This window comes from Cyrtonyx montezumae, unplaced genomic scaffold (assembly GCF_038088225.1).
Source record: "Cyrtonyx montezumae isolate F1298 unplaced genomic scaffold, pur_monq_1.0 scaffold_15, whole genome shotgun sequence".
NCBI classification, from domain to species: Eukaryota; Metazoa; Chordata; class Aves; order Galliformes; family Odontophoridae; genus Cyrtonyx; species Cyrtonyx montezumae.
In genome coordinates, this window is record NW_027071881.1 from 7,099,722 (window position 1) to 7,124,454 (window position 24,733).

At 40.2% G+C, this 24,733-nt stretch overlaps 1 protein-coding gene across 2 annotated transcripts; it reads left to right on the plus strand.

The window, feature by feature from the left end:
• The first annotated feature begins 3,657 nt into the window (after positions 1 to 3,657).
• Positions 3,658 to 24,414, plus strand: TRPV3 (transient receptor potential cation channel subfamily V member 3). 2 transcript variants are annotated; one of them, XM_065732003.1, is made up of 20 exons: positions 3,658 to 3,684; positions 4,633 to 4,760; positions 7,080 to 7,326; positions 9,617 to 9,739; positions 12,324 to 12,428; positions 13,930 to 14,016; positions 14,362 to 14,519; positions 14,819 to 14,995; positions 15,174 to 15,314; positions 15,727 to 16,007; positions 16,412 to 16,588; positions 16,678 to 16,836; positions 17,190 to 17,291; positions 17,855 to 17,928; positions 18,785 to 18,950; positions 19,473 to 19,539; positions 19,920 to 20,191; positions 20,644 to 20,756; positions 21,315 to 21,385; positions 23,589 to 24,414. In XM_065732003.1, the coding sequence occupies exons 4-20, from the start codon at positions 9,621 to 9,623 to the stop codon at positions 23,645 to 23,647; spliced, it is 2,328 nt and encodes a 775-aa protein (XP_065588075.1). In that variant the 5' UTR covers positions 3,658 to 3,684; positions 4,633 to 4,760; positions 7,080 to 7,326; positions 9,617 to 9,620; the 3' UTR covers positions 23,648 to 24,414. The 2 variants fall into 2 exon arrangements, with proteins under 2 accessions (XP_065588075.1, XP_065588074.1); XM_065732002.1 differs by lacking the exon at positions 23,589 to 24,414 and adding an exon at positions 22,288 to 22,410.
• Positions 24,415 to 24,733: the final 319 nt, after the last annotated feature.

Genomic DNA, 24,733 nt, shown 5'->3' on the forward strand with positions numbered 1-24,733 from the left:
AAGTGTTTGTGGGATAGGGTGGTGTTGGTGGCCTTTTGGTTGCACTTAAAAAAAAAAAAACAACAACAACAACAAAACCCTCAGCCTTTGTTTGGTAGCAAAACAGGAAAGCCTCATTTTTCTAAATAAGTTACTGCTAACCTGTCAGAATTTCTAGTTACATCACCACTTGGTTTCTGCTGCAGGCAGGAATTTGTTTCCCACAGCTGGGGTGATGGAGCCTAGCAGGGTCTCTAAGCTGGTGTCACATATGTTTATTTAGACTCAGCTAGCCATGGCTCTTCCACAGTTCACTTCCTTCATCTTCATTCCATCTAAATGCATAGAGCTGCTTTGAAAATGGAGGTGCGTCTCTGTTAAGGCAGGCTGGGTGGGATGCCTGCAGGGACACGCTGGTTCTGAAGAGACAGGGAGCACAAAGCCTTGGTGGAGGGCTGTGACTAACCCCCAGGGAAGAGAGGTGGCTTGTCAGGAAGTGTTTGTGCTTTAAGAATAGCTTTGTTAGGATGAGCACACTGCTGTTGGTACTGCCTAGGCAATTCCACTGGCTGACAAGGAACATGGCTTTACAATGAATTAATCTTTATTTCTGTTTTTGGGGTGGAGGTTCAGCTCACCTTGCCAGCCATGCTGGCTCAGTAGCAAAGGAAATGGAGTTGATGTGCTCATCTCATCTGTCTGTGAGTGACTGTAATTAGCAGTAAGTGTAAATAATGAGTGTGAATGTGCATATGATGGGAGACAGCAAGGAGTTCATCTAAGGTGAGTTGGGCTTCACATTACTGGAAATTGAAAATGGGCTGATGAATGTGTGTAAAAACCAAATCTTAATATGCTACAGCACTGCCAGATCTGAGATGCAGCTTGTGCCTATCAGTCATGTATGCTGCTGTCTTTCAAACTCCAACAATTAATGAATTATTTGAGGAATATATATATATACTACCTGAAGCTGCATAACCTGTGTTATGTACTTATTGCACCCTCTGCAACAGCTGGCATTGGAGCCTATGTATCACTTGTCCTAATTGAACACTAATGTTAATCCCTTCTTGGGCAGCACACTGTCAGTTTTTGGTGGGCTCCATGAACACTGCACAGCCCACCAGAGGGCCCCCACGCTGTGTGCAGGGATGCTACCATTCCTGAGGTGCCCCATAGCTGACTTACCCCTGGAAAGCCCCTCTTCCTCTGACACCACTGTCCTGCTATGCTGCCCTCAATCACATTCATCATGCAGGATCATATTTATCTTTGCCAAAAGCCAGGTAACCCAACTGACAAACATGGCAAACATTTGTGAGAATGAAGGTACTTCTTAAGAGTTCTTATTCCATTAGGCAATAGGCAAAGATGTACTATGGCCTGGAAGGAATATGTCTTAATCAGTGCTGCCACATGCAGCTCGGGCACTCTGGGTCTTCTGATGTGGTTACAGGGCTCTGAAGTGCTTCCCATCACCCACACTGTGCAGGCTGGGATTACTTCTGGCTCTGCAATAGTTTCCACAGAGAAAACATGGACCCAATCTCATCAGCTGTTAAACTATACAAAGCACTTCAGAGCAGGTGGTGAGGAGTACACTATTTCTTTGGGAAGGAGGGAAAATCAACCAAATGATCTCACAAGACTTGTGCCTTTCTGGTGTGTTTGTGATACTGTGGCAGAGCTGCATCACTATTAGTAATGCTTCCTGTTTCAATGTGCAGGCGATGAGTGGGTATGAAGAGACATGAATATTTACAAAATCACTGAGGTTTTCAGACTCCATCATCAACCAAAATTGTGCTCGTCTGTCATTGTTATAATCAGCCTCCCTGAACAGTTTAGTCACCTGAACGTTGAGGTCATGTCACCTGGAATTGCCATGTCAGCCAACTGTGGAGCAGCCAAGGAGAGCAACTCCCAGTTACAGGAATGGAGAGGAAGTGTGTCCTACTCACTCAGCCAGTAAGTGCAGTTTTCAGCAATGTCATCAAGTGGAAGTCATTTATTTCCAAGGTGGTATAGTAGGTGTAGCCCAGACAATTCCTCTTATTCCAAAGGAGAACGTGGATAATGAACCACCTAGAGAAAAGGGATTGGGTCCTCAGTTTCTGAAAGTCAGGAGTGTTTAACTGCCATAGAGGAAGACGCAGGAAAGCCAATGTCCCTCATTCCCAGCAAGATTCAGAATAGTGAAATTTAGGGCTGGAAATGGGTAGGGTGTTCTCAAGAGACCGATTTGCAGTGATAAATGGAGCATCTTTCGTTTAGCTAGGTGTATGAGAGAAAATGCAAGCACTGACAAAGAGGAAACAATTGCATAAGAAGAGATATTTTAATGAGGATAATGGTTTGACATTGAGACAGGAAAATGCATCCTAAACAGCTGATCTGTCCATGGGGCACAGATGATGTGCAGCTGCTCAGAGAACTTCCTTTGGAAACGCTGAAAGATTCAAAGTTCAGATCATGTGTACAAATAAGTGCAGTGCCATCCTGACTGCAGCAACATGAGGCCTGCATGTTTTAACTCTTATTTTGGGGGTTTATTTCAATTGTTCAACGTTCTCCTTGAATTCTGCTTCACTTATTTCCCAGAAAGTGTTTGAAAGAAAGTGGAAGGGATCTGCAGGGACTTTATTTTGTTATAGTTGTGAGCTTCTGATGCAAGTGCTCCAGGTGATGTGAAGTTTAGTTCTCAGTGGAAGACCTGAGAGTGGGTGAATTTTTGTTCCCCTCATATTATTTTTTTCCAGCTTTAACTAGATCTTTGGAGGGGAAAGAACTGTTCCCCAGACTTAGATGGATGGAACTACTTGAAAATACTTTCCTTTTAAAAGAGTTTTGATGCTCCTTTGACTGAGGCATCAAATGGCCAGCAAACTAGTTCAGCCTAAAATTATTATAACATTACTGTTCCTCTTCAGTTTGGTGATGAGCCCCTGAAGGCTACTTGAGTCAAGCAGCAGCAGAACATACTTGAGTTTAAAAAAAAACTGTAGCATCTAGGTGGGGCATGCTTTGTTCACAGTGTATTCCTTCAGGCATTTTCATATTGCTCAATTCCCCAGCACTCTTTAGTGTTACCAGAAACCATGCACCACAACTGAAGATTGACTGAGGGTACAAACTCACTCTGAAATAGCTGGAGACCAACCCTGACCTAGCTGGGACTCAGACTCAGAACATCCAAGTGAAGTTTGGGCTTGGAAAGTTCTCATTGAGGTGTTGGGTGTTGGTTCGTGCAGGAGGGGACACCTCTCTGGTGACTGCGAAGTCAGAACCCGTGGAAGGATGAAATTTCTTGTCTCATGCTCTTAAAACTGTTGTGTGGCGTGGGACAATACTGGTAGCACAGATGGAGGAAAAGAAAGTGACAATCATTATTATTATTATCTTGTGCTTATGTAGTCCCATGTAACTTTGTGAGGGGATAAACATGGCCTGAAGTCACATTCTGATGTTACTTACGAGAAATGTATTTTTTCTGCACCAGTTTCAGCCTGCTTACATCTGAGCTCCCCCCTGCACAGGGAGTGAAATAGAGAATTCCACGTGGAAGTGATCACACTAACAGATTCTCCATCTGGAGTCATACTTGTATGAAGTACAGTGGAAACAGAAAGAGCCTTTGAAGTGCAGCAAGCATCTCTTTGAATCCACGCAGAATTCTGTGTGATTCTGTAGGGGAAAATGAGAGTGAGTAACACTGATCTGTTAAGCTATAGCTGCTACATTTTCTTTTCCCTTGTAAAGTTTGTGTAGAGTGTCCACATCTGTCATTTTGAGATGGGATGACGTATATATATATATTTTCTCATTCTGTATTTTCTGGTGACATAAAAAATCTGTTGCAAAGGAGACAACTGAGTGCTTATCAGAGCTGACTGAAGAGAAATCAATGACATGAGAATCTTCCCGAGGCTGGGGAATGAATGAAAAATCTGGCTCCCAAAATAAAAAATTCAATGTTAGTGAGCAAGCCACTGAGATAATGAGATTTCTGCCTTGCTGTTCCCATGGAATAGCTGCAGTATTTACTCTCTTAAAACATTCACTGAGCAGCAAAGTACCCTTTCTGAGTTCTGGTTAGAGTAGCAATGTGACCATGCTGTTGTGACTTTCCTGTTCTTTTCTGTCTCTTCCTCTGGTTAAAAGTTAGGTGGAAAATCTATGGGAAAGTGATAGTATCTTCTCCTTTTTAGCATATGCTACAGAAGTGCTCTTCATGTGGTTCTTCAGCATTAAATGCATACACGTTTTTCAAAAGCACAGTCTGTGGGATATCTTGTGGAGCCTTCCCACAACAGACCAACAACACTGGATCCTTTTCCACAGAAACAAGGAGAAATTAAGTGCATTTTTTCCATAGTTAAAAAGCATGAGACACCCTTATGAATCAATTAAAAACTGTGCTTGGGGGAACTGGGCTGCTCCTGTAGTTGGCATGCACAGTGCTTTAATGCTTAAGCTTTTAAGGGCATTGGGAATGGAATACTGACAATAAGTAATTTACAATTGCCTATGCTGTTGCCTGTTAATGCTAGAAGTGTTTTGTAGATGATGACTTTTCTTCCCAGTGATTACCTGCTGGGGTACTGAGAATCACAAAATTAAATATGAAATGGGAATAATTTCTTAATACAGGTTTGACTCAGATCACGTCACGTGTCAGCAGAACAGAAAATGCAGTTTGCTGATGTCAGATGGCAGATCTCCAAGTGCTCAGTCCCTCCCATCTGGGGCTTCCTTCGTCGTGTTCATTTCAGTTTCTAGTAAGTCTAGCACATGCTAGAAAAAACAAAATAATGAATGCCAGATAGGGCATCTGCTGCTTATTGGTGCTGCAAACGCTTTCTAAAGCTAATGTTTTCAAGTCGTTTTCATAGGAGATACATGTCTAGTTTTTAATGTTTTAAACCTTTATGGCTATTCTTTAAGTAAGTGGGACAGCTGGTAGCTGTTGTGAAACTGTCAGGTGGGCTGCACAGCCCTGATACAGCATATTGCAAAATCCTTCATGGCTTGTAAGAAGTCTCAGAGTGGAACAGGTCTGGGAACTTGGAGGCTGAGTGAGTTAATGGTTAAAACTGTAAGAAAATGGTTGCACAGATGTGACTTACTGTAGTTCTGCTTCTTATTTCCTGGCCTTAAAATAGCTCTGTTCAGGCTCACAACACCCATGTGCAGCACGTGATCTTTCTACCTGTTTTCAGGAAGATTGCTAGAAATAGTCCATCCTCGTGTCTTCTAAAGCTGGCAATTGCACAGAAAAGTCCACACTGGCAAGTTAAGGCTGTCCTCAGAACAGAGGGAGAAGCATTTAACGCATATCAGGCAGGAGAAAGTGTAATTCTTGGGCATGTGAATTGCTGGAGCTCTCACAATCTTCTCTACTTTTTCAGTTAGGTTTCTTTCAGGGCTCTGACTCTTGCTTGTCCCGGTTTTTCTTTTTGGCTAACTTCCACAACATTGTAAATAGACCACACTGATAGGTGCTGTGTGCTGCTAAACCACACAGATCTGGGTACTTTCAGTCTAAGTTCAAAGTACTAATTTTCCCTTCTTTGCAAAGGAATTTAATTGCTCTTCTGCTGTGGTTTTTAGGAGAGTTAAAGCAAGAGTCCTTAAATGCACCTTCACCCAGATTTAATCTAACTTTGCCTATTTTCACATGCAGAACTCCAGCCTCAGAGTGACTGCAATTAAACAGTTTCTCGTAGTTAGTGTGGAGAAAAAAGCCAGTGTTCTTCCAGGCAAGATTAAATGCCATTATTCAGTTCTTGAGTGGTTAGACCAGCAGCTAGGAGACTATCAAAGCAGCTGATTTTAGTCCGCAGCATATTAGCTGAGGCAGTCATTTGATGAGGCGTGAACAGCTTTGCCCAGTGTAGGGTTTGGAATCCATCATCATTTTGGAATAAATCATCATCAGTTGGTGTCAGGCAGAGCTGGATGTGTGCTCTGCTCATCCAAGCAAAGCTCTCCTAATGCCAAATGGAACTGGCAGACATGGACCCTTTCACTGTGCTGTTCTGTGGAAGCTGATTCATTACCAGAAACAGCATAGTGCTCCTGGTATTTCACACATGAGAGCTGACATTGACATGATGTAAAGATAAAACCTAGCAGTACTGTTCTTTAAAGAGATCTGCTTGAACAGGAGTTCCCCTGTAGATGTATTTTAGAGTCATATTGTTCAGAATAAAATGGCCTGGTTCTGGATCTTGATATCCTGAAGGAATTTTAGGTTTTTGTTTCCAGCTCCCTCAAACATGACTCTTTCCTTCCCTTTTTTACAGTGGAGAAATATTTTTCTGGCCTGCATAATTCCCCTTGAACACCCATTTATTAATCAAATGAAGGAAAGACGAGTTCAAAAACATGCAAGTTTTAGGTGTATCATTTGCACTGATAACTGAAAGACTCCATAGGGAGAGCAGAAGAACTTACGGTTCCTTTTCTGGCGTGTCCCAAAAAAAGAAGTGTGCAGTAACCATTGCTCAACATCCCCAAAACAGCAAAGCTGAAAAACACCATTCCCTGTGTTTGGCATAGCAAGGAGGAACATCAGTGCTGTTTCCATGAAGCACAGGCGTGTTGTATCCTCACAGTCCCTAAGGGTGCACATTCATCAGAAAACACACAGACAAGGAAGGATCTAAACACACCCACCATGTTTTCACTGCATTATCGCTATGGAAGTAGAAGGTTTTCTGAACCCATTTCTACTTTTTCAAAGTAATAGCAAAAATATTTGCTTTCTGGAGCACTTAGTATGATTGTTTTCTCATTTTTGCTTTGTGCCTTCTGAATAGTTCTGTAATATATAATAAAGTAAGCACGACATTAAGGGATGTCATTTACAACCCAAATGCGTGTGCATAACCATTTTCTTTTGAATACAGTATGTAAACTGCAGAGCACTGTGATCATTTTAGATATTCTACTGCTACCATAAAGTCATCCGTGAGCGACTCAGCTTTAGTAATAATTTAGTATATAATTATTGCTTGTGTGTGTCATCCCATGTTGGCAGCTGTGAAGTAAAGGGTTTGTTGTCTAGCAAGTTTCTCTCTGCTTCCTAATTTCAGATGTAAGAAACCCTGTAAGGCTTCAGTGCTGTACTTCTCTGTGCCTTCCAACAGCCGAGCAAACCCGATGACTGAAGGAGGGAATTGGAGCTCTTTTAGAGTCGTTTTGACCCTGATTATAGTTTCTCTCATCTGGAAGATTACTTTCATTGGATGTTGCTGAAACACCAGCGGGCCCAGATTTGAACTTCATTCTCACAATTCAGAGGCGCCTTCTCTACGCTGAAATGCAGGTTTCGTAAACAGGGTAAGTTCTCTGAGAGCTCTGTGGGTGTTTGGAGTAGGTGTGATGCTTTTCCAGAGAATGAAATCTTCTGAACTATCTTCCCTAGACCTGGGTTTCAGCCGGAGAATGCTGGTGTGGTTGTTGCTGTTTTGCTAATTTATTAATCCATCTTTCTCCCGAGGTGTGCCACACTGACTCATAGGCACTCAGAAATTGAGATACAGTTTATTTCATTTATGTTTCTCCACTTGATGCACTGCGAAACTTTCTGATTTCTGTGCTGAGGAGATCCAGAGTGTACTGCTGTACAGGCTAAAGTTAAAAATATTTTCCTTCTACTGGCAGGTTCACTCACTGTAGTAACTGTCAAAGGCAGAATACCTGGCCTGGAATAGTCCTCCTTCCAACTCACTAAAATGTCCTCTTTTTATTCAATTTGGAGATAAGCAGGAAAATAATTTTAAAGCATTTTCCTCACAGAAAATCATTGCTTTTCATAGAGACTTTTAAGGTTTCAGTTAGGAAAAACTTTCATAGGAAGATAACATATTTCTTCCCAAGAAGAAAATGACATTTTCATAGTGCCTGATCTCTACCACAGCCCCTCAAAAGATTGAAAATCTTACAGGAAGATTAAACTCTTTCTATCAAGTGTGACTTTCTCTTGATTGTATGTATATACTGTAAATAATGCACAAAAGTAAAATGAGAGTTTTATCATTTACCCTCTGGGGGAGAGGATTATTGTATGAATGAGTAAGAGTCAGCTGTGCTTTTGGTGAATGGAATAGCTCTTGGTGGTCACTGCCTCTCCTCCACCCCTAAGGAAGAGGATAAGTCCTGTGATGGAACAGATAAATGTTCATTGATCTGCTGAGACATAAATACGTATGATTTTTCTCAGATAAGCAGAAGGTGAGTTTGTGGTATTGTGTGAAATGCTTCATGCTGTGAAAGTGGCACAGTCCCATTCCCCATTACAGACAAACACTCCTGTTATTGCTGCCACACCAGAGGTGAGATACTACATCCACAGTGTCCTCCGAATCTCCTCCAAAGTAATTCTTCATACTGTAATCAACACAGTATTCTTGTCTCACTGCTCACTTCAAATAAAGCACCTCTCTGATGGTGTGCAACTAACAATTAAATAGATAATAAGAGTCAAGAATAGTTACAACTAAAGATGACACTCCATATCAGGTTACATAGACTGTAATAATTATGGTTTGACATTCTCCAGACTGTTCCAATATTTTTCTCTATATGTCATAGATTACATAAAATGACAGTGCACGAGAAGGGGATGATGAAAGCAGTTAGTCATTAAACTAACAAGGCAGAGGGAGAAAGAAGCTGATAAGCCTAAAAAGCCCTATTTACTCTCATGACATTTGTATGAATATACCTAAAATAAGAGCTGAGTTCAGTAAGCGAAACTGTCAAAAGCCTGGGCTTAGTTTTCATCTGGTTTTCAAAAATATACAAAAGTGAACTGTTCCTCTTTTTCCTCTTCAAACTCTTCCCTTAAATCACTTGTTGTTCTGTAGTCTTTAATCAGTGGCAGAAAGCTCAGCGTTATCTTTGATGACTTTCACCTCTCTTAAATGATTTTCCTGCTCTCAAGACATGGCTAAGATGTCTGCAATGACAGCTGCCTGAAGGTGGGGCTTTGACACAGTCCCCCTGTGGATGTCCTGTGCAGAAACATGGAGCAGCTCTAGCATTGCAGATGAATTAAAAGCTCTTCCCTGTGTTCACAGTGCTTTACAGACATTAACCTTAGCCTTTGCTTTTTCCAGCTCCGTGACCACTCTCTGACCCCTCTTTTACACATGTGCCAACTGTGTTCTTCTCAAATCAACAACTCCTTTTGCTGGCACATTTTTTTTTACCTATTGGTCTGTTTGCAACTGTCCTCTTCCTCTAAAATCACTTATTTTGCAAAGCTGTTTAAAGCCCATCTCCATCTCATTCTAGCCCCCTTATATCTGATTTATGTCATGTATCACATTGGCCAACACATTCTAGTTAAGGATGTGATATGCTGTCCCCTTTTCCATCCCTGTTGTCTGGTCTTTTCAAACACACTTCACAATCTGCCTTCAATATGTTGAGACAGAAGTAGAAAATCTTCATGTACATTAAGAGAAGTGGAAGTACACATGACGTGTATGTGCCTAATAACTGAAAAGTGGAAAATATCAAGAGTTTTGTGCTTGCTTGTGAAGAGATTGTAAATGGTTAACCTTGTCCTTACACTTCCTTGAAATGTACAAGTGTTAAGTAACTGTGACTCTATCAACTGCAGAAGCATGATTAAAGATAACAAAGAAGCCGTTCCACTAATGGGCAAGAAAACAAACCCACCTGGTGTACCCCCTTCAAATCAGCAAGAGAAAAAACCAACTGAAAGCACTCCCACGAAGAAAAGGTAGGACTAGCTCCGTGTAAAATAACTCCCTTTTAAACTCTTTCAGTAGAGATTTGGAATGCAATATCACTAACATCCTTATTTGTGCTGTATGTATGAATGAGATAGACTAGATAAAAGAAGATGCTTTCAAAACATGGAGGGCTTGTGATGTTTGTAAGTGGAAGAGTATCCTGTTTATGTAGACATATGTGCTTGCCCTTATAAGAAAACCACTCTATCCTAGAGGCATCAGGTGTGAGCACTGCTCTGTTAAAGTTTGTTGCCTATCAGCTGGGCTGTCTGCATCCACTCTATGTAGCTGTGTGAGCTTACAAGAATTTGCTCTAATGATGATCAGCATTTCAGTAGGAGAAGGTAAAGTGATGACATGGCAGGGTACACCAGGTTTTATAGACAAGAAGGAACACTGCAAACAGCATCACAAGAAAATATGCCAGGTTATGGGAAGGCAGAGATGGAATTAAAGCACAAGGGCTGTGAGGGCAGGAGGTTTGGGTTATCCTATTACGAACAGAAACCTATGTTCATTAAATTTCTCATGATTCTGATTAAAGAGATTTCTTGCCTATTTTACAAAATAAAATATTCACTTTCATTCATATTTCATGCTAAGAAATTAATACAATAATTAAGGGTTTTAATTTAATATGAATACTGTAATAATAGCAGTAATTCATCCCTGATACTGTGTTATTGAAATTACTTAAGTTACTGTAGACTGAGGATGAATTTCATTCATAAACTTTTCACTCTGTGGCTAATTACAGCTATTACAGCAACCTCTGAAGGCCCAGGCAATTGTGGCTGTTCTAACATTTATAATTTCTTAATCAGAGGAATCACTTTCTACAGAAATGCTGTCATAAGTTCTTTGAGACCCCCTGCCTGGTTGGTCCATTTCTCCTTCCAGCTTTACACACAAGAAGAGAACTCTTCATTTGGATTGTTACTCTTTGCTTATGGAAGGGGATGATGGGATGTCTGAAGAGCTCATAATGCAGCTAGTACTCCAAAATGGGGCAATTCCATGGAAGATTTTATAGTTAAAACAAATACTGGCAAATACTGCACTTAATTGCTTTATCTCCTATCTCCCATTCTGTGTTGTGGTATCAGTAAGAGTAACCTTGGGGGGTTTGCCATCTCTCAACCAAGAGCTCAGGGTGTGGCCAGCAACATTCCTGTAATATAAGGAATGAAGATTGCATTAATTTTAATGCAGTGGTTTAACGTGTTCTATTAATTACATGTTTCTAAGCTGCCATACTTCTGTAGCTTCAGAACGTTTCCTTCTGGTGTATGGTGCCACTGAGCATCTAGTGCACCTCCATGGGTAGTGTTTCTCACTTGACAAATGTATTGGCAATATATACTTGAAGAAAATGCAGTGGCTTCCCGTTCCTGAAGTCTGAGGTGTCTGAGTGTAGTAATAGTATGTGTACAGGCAGAGCAGGAGTCAGGCTGGGAGGAGTGCTGCCAGCGTTGTCAGAACCTGATTACATCTGTGGGCAGTGTTCCTGACAGTGTGCACCGTGGCCACGTAAGCACTTGAGTGTTTTTTGGCAATTGCCCCCTTGCTTTGCTTGGTGGTTTTTGTTGGTTTGCTTTTTTTTCCCCAGTGGTGTAGGCTAGGTGTGTTGGCTTCCAAAACAGGCACCACTTCATTGCTGCTGTGCAGCTATTGCATGCCAGAATCTTCCTCATGAGCACAGTACTGGGAGAGACATCAGCCCCTCCTGGTGTGAGCAGGTGGGACAGTCCAGCTAAGCCTGAAGAGCAGCACTTCTGGCGTTCTGGAAATGTGCTGTAGGCTCCAACAGCTTTTACCTGTTGGGACAGATCCTGCACATCATAGTAAGGGAATGCAAAAAGCAAGATGAATCCTTGGCATTTTCACTCCGTTAAGATCCTGGCAAAACAACAGTGATTTACAGCAGCTGTCAGTGTGACGTGTGGTAGAAGTGATAGCAGTGCTCCTTTTCTGTCTAGACTTTTCCTGTACTCTGAAGAGCACCCCATGCCTAGGCAATCTCAGGGATGCTTCTGCTGGCACATCTCAAATGTTAAAAGGTCGTGGACATTTGAACAGCTATACACAGCGAAATTAACACTTGGATCACTGTTTATCACTGCTGGTGGGTTTGGAATGATCAATTCTGATGGCTACTGGCTGGAGAAATAGGGACTCAATGTCGCAGATGAGGCAGCATGTGCATGCACGTGCGTGTGTTTATGCACACACGTCTGCTGTTCAGTAAATGTCTGCTGTTGTGTTCAGCTGTTGGCATGGCAGTCCAATGTGTGGCTCCTTCAAGGCTGCTGTGTCAATGTTTAGACATGTCAGGATCTGATGTGCCTTTTAAAAATACCTCGGGATCTTTTGCCCATCTGCCAACGTGGAAGTGCTTAACTGATGGTAGAGGCTGGGATCCTTCCAGGGGAAAGCAGACAGCATCCTATTAGATGCTATAATGTCAGAAAATAGGAATTGTCAGTGTTGTTCCATGTGCTTACATGTAGTGAATTCTGTATTTCATGGTTGATTTTTACTAATAATTTTTCAATGAAATATGTTCAACAGTTCACATTTTTTTCTGGAGATTGAAGGTTTCGAAAGCAATGCCACTCCAAATAATACATCTCCCCCTGTCTTTTCAAAACCAATGGATTCAAACATTCGTCCCTGGTAAGTCACAGATGCATATACATCAGTCGTACTGCAGCTATATCTATTTCATTTTCAGCAGCTACTCCTTCCTCCTCCTTAGGGGTAAAACTTCCCATGGTTTTACATAGATTTTGGTCACTTCAAAGACAGAACTCTGTTGGAGGTCAGCTGTTGCTAGATTATTTATCTGAATCTACTGCTGTCATCTATACTGAGTAAATCAAGCCTCAAATATAAATTAATTTAAAATCAATACCATTTTTTTTTCTAACTGTATGTTATTTGTGATAGATGAGGACAAATTCCATGCGCCCAATTTTCTGATGTGAAAACCACAGCTGAATTTAGCAAGCTGTATTCCCAGCTCTGTGTGCTAACATCCTTGCTCTGGTTTTCATTAACTGCAAAACAACATGAAGATGTTGAGCCTGAGATATTTAAGGCAGCTATTTGCACTGAATGAGTACAGAAAAATGATGAGTGGATAGAATAGAACAGATATTTAAAAACTGGAATGGTACTGAAAGCCAGGATTATGAATTAGAGAAATATGAATCAAATCTGGAATAAGCTCAGAGTTACCAGATGTTTTTGTGTCTAATAGGTGACTGGTAAGCTTTTTGGAATTAGTTGTCAGATTTATTGTTGTATCAGAGGAAAAGTACCCCAATTTTTTCTTCTCATTCAGGGACAAACCTGCACGAGGCACGCATGCACTTTGTCACTGGATTTTCTGCAGAGAAGTGATGGACTGAATAAGAATGTACTCTGAGCTTCCAGCTTTGTTTCAGACAAATATCTGCAGAGCAGTATTGAACCTTTGCATTCTGTCCATATATCCATCTTGTTCATAACTAATAGTCCAGGCTCCCTAAGTTATTAACTTGTGAGAGTACATCAAATCCAAATCCCACAGAAAACAAAAATACAAGTGAGAAAAATGTCTATTAACCAATGTCAGATCTGTTTTTAGGGATGTCTGGAAATGGTATACAGAAATGACAAAATGCCAATGCCACTGAAGTCCTTTATATTTATTACCTAAATATGCATTTAGGGCTCAGTTTTTAATTTCTTTGAGCTGAAATTTCCTTTCCAGTCAGCTGCAAAACGTTCTTGAGTTGCCTACAGTGTATTGTGTAGTAAATCTTTAAATCACATTCATTGTGTGCGATCCATGCAAGATTTCTGCTTTAACACTTGTTTTGTGGCAGCTGACAAATGAAGGGTATGAAGAAGGCAGACAGTACATTTCAAGGTGTTGCACAAAAAGCATTAAACAAACACTGAAGAGAAAACTCACACAGCTTCAAGATCTCAAGTGAAATAATGTAGTAAAACACAAAATAGGCTGCTATCCTAAGGATTTTTTCAGTGTAATAAAGTCCCATGGGTCTCTTCCTTCTTGCCACTCCTTTGGAAGCACACAATCCCAGCACTGCTTGATTCTTCATGCCATTTGCTAGGATGTCTTCTAATGTCCTCTTGTTTTACAGTTATGCTTTTCTCATTTCTATAGTGCATCTGCAAATGGAGAAGACATGGATTCCCCACAGTCTCTTCAGGATGATGTGACTGAATATAGCCCTAACGTAGACAGCTGTGGGTGAGTGGAGATGGGAAGTATTTCCTGGGGCATTTTCTATAGATGAAATCTATTGTAGGGTAGATATTACCAATTGTGCCTTTTCTACAAATGGTATATGTGCCTTTCTGAATCTTCAGTAATTAAACTTTGAAATAAACAACTCTAAGCTTTGCTTTTCAATAGCATTTTCTTAGCAAATAAGCAATGTACAGAAACATAACTGAGAGATGTATACCAGGATGTTTATATGGAAATGGGGCAAGTTGGTGTAGTCTGGGGCAAGCAATTGTATTTCATTTTCCTCTTATGTAGAAAATAAAGTAAACTGACTCAGGAATTTCATTATTATTTTCGATCATTCAGTGCTAACGTACCACAAGGACCTGAGCAGACAAGAGCCCGGAAAAAGCTGAAAAAATACCTATTTCAGGCAGTATCTGAGGGGAATATTGAAGAATTGCAAGGTCTGCTCGCAGAGCTGAAGGAGAGGTCAAGTGCTTGTACAAACACGACTGTGCCAGGTAAGCTGTGGAGTTACCTGAAGGAAGATCTTAACCTCTTCTGGCAGTGCATTTCTACTAGAAAATACCTCAGTGCAGCAGTGACTCATGTGAATCTGAAGTCACTTGTTTGCAATCAAATGTATGTCATTTCTTATTTCTAAATGGAAGTGTATTCAATCAGCTGTTTATCAAATAATTCCTTTTCATATGTATCCCCCAGGTTCTGCTCCAAATAAACAAAAGGTTCAAACTGTTTTCCTTCATGTTAATAAACAGTGATGGCTCCTGCAGTCTAATCCCAACATTTACTCTTACAGATTATCTAATGAAAAAATTCACAGCTTCAGATACTGGGAAGACTTGTCTGATGAAAGCTCTACTGAACATTAACAAAAACACAAATGAGATAGTGAATATGCTACTGTCCTTTGCAGAAGAAAATGGTATTTTGGAGAGATTTATCAATGCAGCATACACAGAGGAGGCATACAAAGGTACTGCCATCTGATACCATCTTCAGGCACGTGGCTAAATATGCCATCAGTAATCGTAATGTTTTCTTCCAACATTCTGAGGGTGGTTTAAATTCCTGCTGTTTGTTGTGAAATATCATTAATGTTTCATAATGTGCTTAAGAGATTTGACACTAAATACCTGTGTCTGCTGTTTCAGGCCAGACTGCTCTAAACATTGCCATTGAAAGAAGACAGTATGAAATCACTCAGACCCTTATAGAGAAAGGAGCTGATGTCAATGCTCATGCCCAGGGTATTTTCTTTAATCCCAAACATAAACATGAAGGCTTTTATTTTGGTAAGTAGATATGGAATCTCTGCAACAGTCAGGAATGAATACCCAAACACTTGAGACAGTATAGAGGGCAGGAGAGTGTGGATCATTGCTATCACTGAACCTAGGTTGAGAAAGCTGTATCACAGGACAGAAAAATGGCACAGTACCTTTTGTAAGAGATTTGTGTATTGCTAACTCTCAGATATACTTGTAAAACGGTTGTTAAATGCTGAATGGCAAATGAAATGACACAAACTTGAATCTGAAGGTTTTCTCCAAATGGTTTCTTGCAAATTAAGTTTTTCTTAACCAGGAGCTAAACTAAAAATAATGAATACTGACACTTGCTTTTAAATATTAAGATATTTAATCATCCCTATAATAACAGTTTGTAATAAAACTTGAGCACATGTTGCATATTGTAATTTTGTAGGTGAAACTGCACTGGCATTAGCTGCATGTACCAATCAACCAGATATAATTCAGCTGTTAATGGACAACACCAGGACCAACATTACTTCTCAGGATTCCAGAGGAAACAATATCCTACACGCATTAGTCACTGTTGCAGAGGACTTCAAAACTCAGAATGATTTTGTAATCAGAATGTACGATATGATCTTGTTGAAAAGCAAAGACAGAAATTTAGAAAAAGCAAAGAACAAGGAAGGTTTAACACCACTACAATTAGCTGCAAAAACTGGGAAGTTAGAGGTGGGTATTTGGTAGTATCTAAGAGAACTGAAGTATGGAGAAAGCATCAAGGCCAACCATGTACTCAGATGTTAGCACTCTAGAACATTGTTTTCTGTGCTTGCTCTGCTGTACTGTATGTCAGTATTCCTCGTGAGGTGAATGGGTTCAATATAAGCAGTGTTGCTTCTACCCTGACCTTTCTCTAGAAAATATATATGCTGATAAAAACAGCCTTCCAAAGCTTCCTGTTGTACAGAAACTCAGAGGTACTCTATTTATGACACCACTACTCTTATACAGGATAAAATCTTGTGTTAATTCTGTGTTAATTAAAAGGTATTGGTTTTGGCAAGTATAAATGTTTGCTTTCTCATTTCCCTGTAGAATGCTTTTGGTTACCAATGATTCTGCTCATGTTTTAGGTTCTGAAATACATCCTCAGCAGAGAGATAAGAGATAAACCCAACAGGAGCCTGTCAAGAAAATTCACAGACTGGGCTTATGGTCCCGTCCAATCCTCTCTTTATGATTTGACAGAACTAGACACCACTGCAGACAATTCAGTACTGGAAATTATTGTTTATAATACAAATATTGGTGTAAGTTGCCCATTACTGAAATATACACACTGTCTCAGTTTTCTTACAAGTGGAAAGCAAAGATCTTAATGGAGTTTCTTTCTCTTCAGAATCGCCATGAAATGCTGACTTTAGAGCCTCTTAATTCACTCCTGCGAATGAAATGGAAGAAATTTGCACGACACATGCTTTTTATGTCATGTTGTTTTTATTTTCTCTACAACGTAACACTGACATTAGTTTCCTACCACAGGCCCAATGAAAATGAAGTGAGTATAGAGACTTAATGCATTTTACTGCTTTAAAATGCAATAGTATTTTCTGGTTTATTTTTAAAATGCCGGTGAATAAAAAAATATAAAAGAAGTACCCCAAAAGATCTCAGAAGATCAGACTGCAGTGAGACCAGGCTCTCCCACATTGGGTTTTCTTGTCTAAAAGGAAAAGTAGTAGAAGAGATAATTGAGTTTGTGCTTTGTGAATGTAACCCAAAAGCTACATAATACAAGGACAGGTAGTTACATTGGTTACCCAGAGAGTTACATAGATGAGGCTTGCAGTTATTTTGCCTTTTCCCCTTCAGGTATGGAGCTGAGTCTCACGTGTTGGGCTTGTCTTGCAGGCACCGCCTTATCCACTCGCTCTGATGCGTGGTGTGGGATGGCTGCAGTTATCAGGACAGGTGATGGTTATGTTAGGAGCAATATTTTTAGCCATAAAAGAGGTGAGACTTTTAAAATTAATTTGTAATTACATTACAAAATAAGTAGAGAACTTCTCCAGATTTATGAGTGCTGCTGATGATCTTCACCATATGTCTGCAGTATCAGTATCATTTGTGTAATGTCTGAAAGTCCCTGGTGCAATACATTGCTCATTCTGAATGATCTTGAGTATTTATTTGGATATAACTGTATTGTTCTGTAAAACAAATAAGTCTTCTTTTGGAATTCTCAAGACAAAGAGATTTTATATTTCTCTAACACTGAAGTTGTCAGCACTGGGTTTAAGGACAATGTAGTGTTAGGACCTTTAATAGGAAGAAATAGAGTGTAATCTATACCATATATTATTAGTAATTAGAAGTTGTTAAATTATGCCAAAGATGACACAAATTGAGACTTTTGAGGTTATAGCCCTATAAAAAGATTTTTAATTCTAGAAGCTATCAACTTATCAAGAGATATTTTTATAGCAGATTAACTTCAGATGCACGATTCTGACTGATTTGGAGCCCTGCTTTTTCTTACTCCCATTTCTGTGTTTTTTCTTTATCTCACGATGTAGAGTGTAGCCATCTTTCTGCTTAGGCCCTCAGACCTGCAGTCAATTCTTTCTGATGCGTGGTTCCACTTTGCATTGTAAGTCTGTCATGCATGTATTTTATATAGTGTATACAATACTTTTCTAACCCATGGTTACAGAGAATGACTGCCAGAGCAGATACCCAATTATCTTTAGACTATCAGTTTTCACAGAGATGAGTGAAGTCTTCCATGCAGCTTCTCCTTAACACGTGCTAACGCTTTCACTGGTCAATAGTAATACCAGCAATTGATGTGTACAGGCTGTTTTCTTTTTCACAAAGTACTGTACTGTCTTTTATCTCCTTCACATTGTGCATCTCTTCATGCTTTATAAAGACAAATATGTTTAAGAAACTTGGTTAACAAACTAAATCCAGTTCACAAAAGAAAACAGTGTAAAGCTGGTTCATCTGGCAAATGGGAAGATCCCATCAGCTGCTCTTCATAAAGCACAGATGGTTTCCTCTCCTTTCTAGAATAAGATCATATGATCAATTAAAAGAGGTAGCTTAGCTCTACAGCCATGCTGATATCAACCTCGTACTGCCAGAGTCTGGTCTGTACCCCATGAGGATGCACGGCGTGCTCTCTCAGTGTCCTCCTTGCAGAGAGGTTCATGGAAACTCCAGTGATTCCTTATACCTCTGTTAGCAAAATCAGCTTTCAGGGGAGAACAGTTAATTTAAAGTAAGCTTGAATAAGGGTAGCTGTTAGATGTTAACGTACCTAGACTTTTTTTAACTCGTTTACTTTATTGTTAAATTATATTGGTTTTGTTCATAGGGGAGAATGGAAAGCAATATGAATGTAGAGTTTGAAGCCTAAGGAAGCAGTCGTTTTCATATTTTTCCATTGCTATTGGTTTTGTGCTAGTAATTTCCCTTCTACGTACGTGTGTTTTTTTTAACAGTTTTATACAAGCTATGCTTGTGATCTTCTCTGTCTTTTTGTACTTGTTTTCCTACAAAGAACACCTCGTGTGTCTTGTTCTGGCAATGGCCCTGGGATGGGCTAACATGCTGTATTTCACCAGAGGTTTCCAGTCCATGGGAATTTACAGTGTTATGATTCAAAAGGCAAGTGTTCTGTGTTTTTTTTTACCTGCCTTGTTCTGGCGCCTGCTTATCTATACAATCCTAGAGAAGCATATGCAGCAGTTCACATGCATAATTCATATTGACTGTTCTTATTTTTTTATTGAGGTGAAATAATATATAAAATCTCCTGTATGACTTCAATAGCATAAATTAGCTTGTATCTTGAAGGGTTAAGATTTTATTTTATTAAAGATGTGAGTAGCTTGTGGGGTTTTGTTCTGCTAAAAGAGTTTAGCTATTTAATTGCACCGTGCACTGTAATCCCATGTTGTGCAGTTATTGTCTCTCTTGGATGTGCACAGCTTACCAGGCTCTCATTCATGAGATTAAAAAGAAATCAGACCTAAGTTTCCTCTGGGTTTCCACGAGGCACTGATCACTTTGCCTAGCGAGAATGATGTGGTGCTGCAGTGCGTATCACACCCGTGTCCCCACAGAGCACATAAGCATAAAACGAGTTCTCAGTTTTAGTTCCTGATAAATATTCCATTTAATTTTTAGGTCATCCTGAACGATGTGATAAAATTTTTAGTTGTGTATATCGTGTTTTTGCTGGGATTTGGAGTAGGTAAATATTACTGGAGAAAAGCACTGATGCTCCGTGTGAGTAAAACTTCGGGCATTCTATGAGTAAGAACCCTGTTGTCACGATGAGAGCTCATGTTGGGGTTTCTTCTGGAAATCCAAAAGCCCTCTTTAGAGATTTAAGCTCTGCCTAGAGGCTGGCTGAACAGATAAGTAACTTGGCTCTTGCTCAGCTGCTTGCACTTCCTTTGGATGTGGGCTCTTTCTGTTCCTTTTGGTTACCTGTTGTCTCACTGCTGCTGTGCACGTTGCTGGGTCGCTGCAGCTCTTTGTCATGTAGTGCATTTTGAATTCTTTAGGTTAAAATGCAGAGTATACGTGAAGCATTATTGTGACAAAAATTTCCTGGTGCTTTTTTCTCAGCTCTTGCTGCATTGATTGAAACTTGCCAGAACGGTGGTGAATGCCATTCCAACAGCAGCCTGGGACCTGTTCTGATGGATCTCTTTAAGCTCACCTTAGGACTGGGTGATCTGGAGATCCAGCAAAATTCCAAGTATCCTGTGCTATTTCTCCTGCTCCTCATAACTTACGTTGTGTTGACTTTTGTCCTTCTCTTGAACATGCTGATTGCATTAATGGGAGAGACGGTGGAAGATATTTCTAAGGAGAGTGAGCACATCTGGAAGCTCCAGGTTTGTTTGTGGCCAGCTTGCTTCATGAAGTATAGAAGCATTGGTCGAAGTCTTTTAAGCCGTGGCTATGATTGCTTATGCTGATAAAAGGGGACGGGTGTTAACAATGAGAATCTCTATTTGCATGTATGTACAAACAGTGAGAACACGCAGCCTTAGTGTAAGAGTATCTAATAAGTTCACAATTAACAGCTATCCTAAAGGCAATCTTACGTCTCAGACTTACAACCTCATGCGCTGTCCCTATGTACCTTTGTGACTTTAATTCCCCGTGTGTCACCAGGAAGCTGTTTCATAATGTGACCAAGAAATCTGTAGCGTGTTATTCTGTTGCTGTCTCTGTTGATCATGGACGGTGGACGTAGGGTAATGGTGGAGCTGTGCTTATGCTACAAAGTCAGAAGATTCTGCACGTGGTTCACCACGTTCCTGTTGTTGTTTATTGTTAATAGAGAGCCAGAACCATTCTGGAATTTGAAAAATTCTTACCAAAATCTTTGAGGAAAAAATTCCAACTGGGAGAGCGCTGTAAAGTGGCTGAAAATGACACGAGGGTCTGCTTAAGGTAGGGTTTGATACTGTGCTCTTAACTGTGTTCTGTGTGCCTCTTCACGGTTATTCCTCCTCAAAAGACTCTTTAAACTATTTTGTATATTTTGACAAATTATTTTCTGCTTTTAATAGAAAAGGGAAAATCCACAGGTTTTTGTGTTGACAGTTTTCAGTAGGAAAGCAGATGTTGAACCTCAGATATGTTCTTACTGTGCAGGTTTCAGCTCTGCTTGCAGGAGATGTCGTTTTTACCATAACCACTCCTGAATGTTAAAAGAAATGATACTTAGAACTGGCTGCTAATTGATGTGATTATCACATGGAAGGTAATGTCACTGTGCTGTTTAATGAAAAATGCTCTCATATTTAATGTCAGTTTCGAGACTGAACTCATAATGTGTGAAATTACAAAATGATCTGAGCGCTGTTCCCATTTGCGTACGATGCGTAACACTGCAAAAGACACTCAGCTTTTCAGTACTGAAGGAGTGAGGAAAGAAAAAGGGAAGTGCAACTGTGTAGCTGGGGGACAATGTATACTAATGACTCAATTTATATACAATATGAACAGGATTAATGAAGTGAGATGGACTGAGTGGAAAACACACGTTTCGTTTATTAATGAAGACCCGGGGCCAACAGGTACTGCTTAACTTCACACCACCTTATCTTTGTCAAACCTCTTTTCCTTAGAAATCCTTTCATGTAGCTTTTTACCTTTAAAAATGTAAATGTACATAACCTAGATATACAGTCACTCTGTTTACTGCTAGGCAAACTGGCTAATACGATGGGGGGTGTTCAAGCATTTGGAGATTTGGAGAGGTTTGGCTACAACTCTCACCATATATTCCTCGGTGCTGAATCGTGGTGGATTTAGCTGATTTTATTTTTCTCTACACAGTTATGCTTGATCTCAGTTTTACGTTCTTTTATGGCGTTTGAATGGCATAAGGCCACATAACTTCTTAACAGACAGCATATTTTGTTCTGGAAAAGGTATTGCAAAGTACATTGATTTACTCCTTGAGCAGTTACACACGGCACTGCGAGATGTGGCAAGAAATCAGACTGATTGTACCCAACAAAACCATAGTTTGCTGTTTCAGCCCTACAACATTCCTGTTTGTTTGGGATGCATATTGGATGACAAATTGTTCCTCCTGAACGTTAAGCAGGAAATTCAAGACAGCCATCTGCTGACAGTGCTGGAAGAGTCACAGAGACAAGACTGAACTTCGAGGTGTCAGGTGTCCTCCAGCAGCAGGTGTCAGAGCTCACAGCAGGGCCGTGTGAGGCTCTGAGATGTGTTTTGAAGTTTGCTCTGTAGTCAGTTCTCGTTTGTACTGCGGAGTGGAATATTTTTTTGGTAATAATGAAGGGAAGCAGAAAGAAAACGTTCAGTATGAGATATGGTAGCAAACTGACAACGTGCTGTTTAAATAAATGCGTGTTTTTTAACATAAATTAGATGTGCAAAAGCTTGATCTTGCATATACAGTTTCTACCATATCCTGTTTTGTTTATAATGCATTTTCTTGCAGATCCAAGCAAAGTTCAAGATAATTCAAGAACTAATAGCAAAAACACCCTGAATACGTTTGAAGAAATCGATGATTTGCCTGAAACTTCTCTTTAGTTGTTCTGTATTTGATATGTAGATGTTTGGAAAGTTAAAAGCATCAGTGGCTGATGTTGAGAGATTCTGTGATTTTGGACAGCTGTAGGCAGCTGGAGAACAAACACTCAGTGACGTGGTCTGCTGACCTTAACCCATTCAATCAGGGCAGCTGAGCTACAAATGGACTATTGCTGTGGCTCAGTTTTAAGCTTGAAAACTGCTGCTGTCCAAGTTTGTATGCCTGCTGAGCTGTGACTGTAGACCGTGTACTGCTCCAAGTGTCAGCTGGGAGATACTTCTTCCTTTTGTGGAAAACTGAGATCTTTGGGATCCTGATCTGCTCTTTGTTGTTTTGGAATCTTTAACTCCTGGGAAACATTTTGTACTCTGAAATAAGCTCTTGTCATAGAGAAAAGAAAGGCATTTCAGTAGGTCTGCTAAACGAAGTACGTTGTTTTGAAATGGCAGCATTCTGAAAACATTTGCAACTTTTCGTTGTGCTTGTCAGTGTTACTGCAGGTTTATCCTGCAAGCTGGAGCAGGCCTCTGTGCCACACTGCCTCTTTGGGTCTCGTGAGCTTTGTGATCTGCTCTCCTGTGTACGGTACCTGCAGTGGAATGTGGACTTCACTGATCTGTGTTCATTGTTCATACTTATGCCTTCCCCTAAAATAATGGGGCAGAAACCACAATTCAGGGTGGAGAATATTTCTGAGGGTTTTTAAGTCAGTGTCCTTATTTTCCCAGTTGCTGCGTGGCTTTTCCACACTTGTGCATCTTGTTGCACAAAAACTGTCGTATTAGAAGATTTCAGGTTTCATTAATTTCTACATTCAACTGCTACAGGAAAACTAGAACTCAGGATTTCTTCTCAGAGAAACAAAATAAGCGAATGCAGTGCAATTGCAGACTTTTTATGTTTATTTTTATTTATTTTTTTATTCAGAGGTCTGTGTAATGCATTTCTGTAGTGCTCCTTATTTCATTACTTGCAGTGGCCTACGACTATAAATTATTTGTTGTCGTTGTCTGTTTTATTTGTGTATGTATAAAAACATTTGCTCTGTGTACCTTCGGATTTCAGTTCATACACGTCTTTCTTGCCGTGGGTTTTCTTCCTCTGCATTCCTTCGGTGCCTGTTCCAAAGGTGCTCCTTAGGAAACGCTCAGGGACGTTCTGTTCTGTGTTTGAATGGTAATCTGAATTGCATTGGATTCTTACAGCTAAGCCTGAAGTGCGCAAACTGACCCCAAAGAGTTTCTTAACACAGAAGAGAGCGTGAGGGAACCCTCCAGTGGAAAGGATAGTGCAAAGCAGTTTGCAGGGATGGTGAAGCAACTCGTCCTCTGTAGATGCCCTGTCCTGTGTTTGCTACTGTGCATGGCCCGGATGGATGGGACTGAACTGAGATCTTCAGTTACCCGTTTTACAGTGCATAGGAATTACAGGGGAAGGACGTGCATGAGTACCAATATTCTGACATTCTTAGTAACGTGGGTATGAGAAGAAAAATTCCTTTCTTCCTGGAATCTTTCATCTGGTTAATTTTGCATTGGAACTGCCAACAAAGAACACTGCCTTAGGACTGTACAGCTCTGTGTGGACTCCTTGAGTGCCAGTTCTTGTACCAAAGAAATACCTCGTCACATATACTCAGGAACCAGGAAAAACCAGTCTGCACCGTGTGCCATACTGCTATGGACAGACTTGTGACTGAAAACAGGTTCAGCTGTCTCTGTACTGTACTGAGGTCACTCTGTAAGCACAGCCAGAAACAGAGAAGGCACAGAAAATGTAAGGAATGTTCTGTAGCCACGTTCAGGTACAAAGCTATGTGATAAAACTGAGGAAGGAGGCGGGGAACTGTTTTATATAAAAGTTACTCAGTGAGAAAATGCCCTGCCTTTCTGGCCAGAGTCCTGCCAGAACACACATCCAAGCATCTCTTGTCTCAAGGCTTTCATCAAGAACACTGTAATGACTGCAGCAGATCAATCCGTAATTTTTATTTATCTGAATATAAAGAAATAAAACATGTAATTCGATAAACATCTTTCTGTCCTGTGTTTTTACTTTATTGCTATGGAGTTACACAAAGGATTTTTGCTTAGTACTCTTCACAGTTTATACTTTGGGGGGTTGTGCAGACAATGAATCTTTCAGTAATCAACGAATTATTGTGTTCTTTCTGAATTCATTCGCTGGATGTGCACATCTTTTTTCCTGGAATATAGCTTCAGTATCTTTCAGACTACTGGAAACTTCTCACATCCAACCCTTTTTGGCTTCAAAAGATAAAACCAGGAACAGTTTAATTAATCTTGTCATAATTTTAATTTAAACAGAATTTATTGTAGTGTCTTTCTTC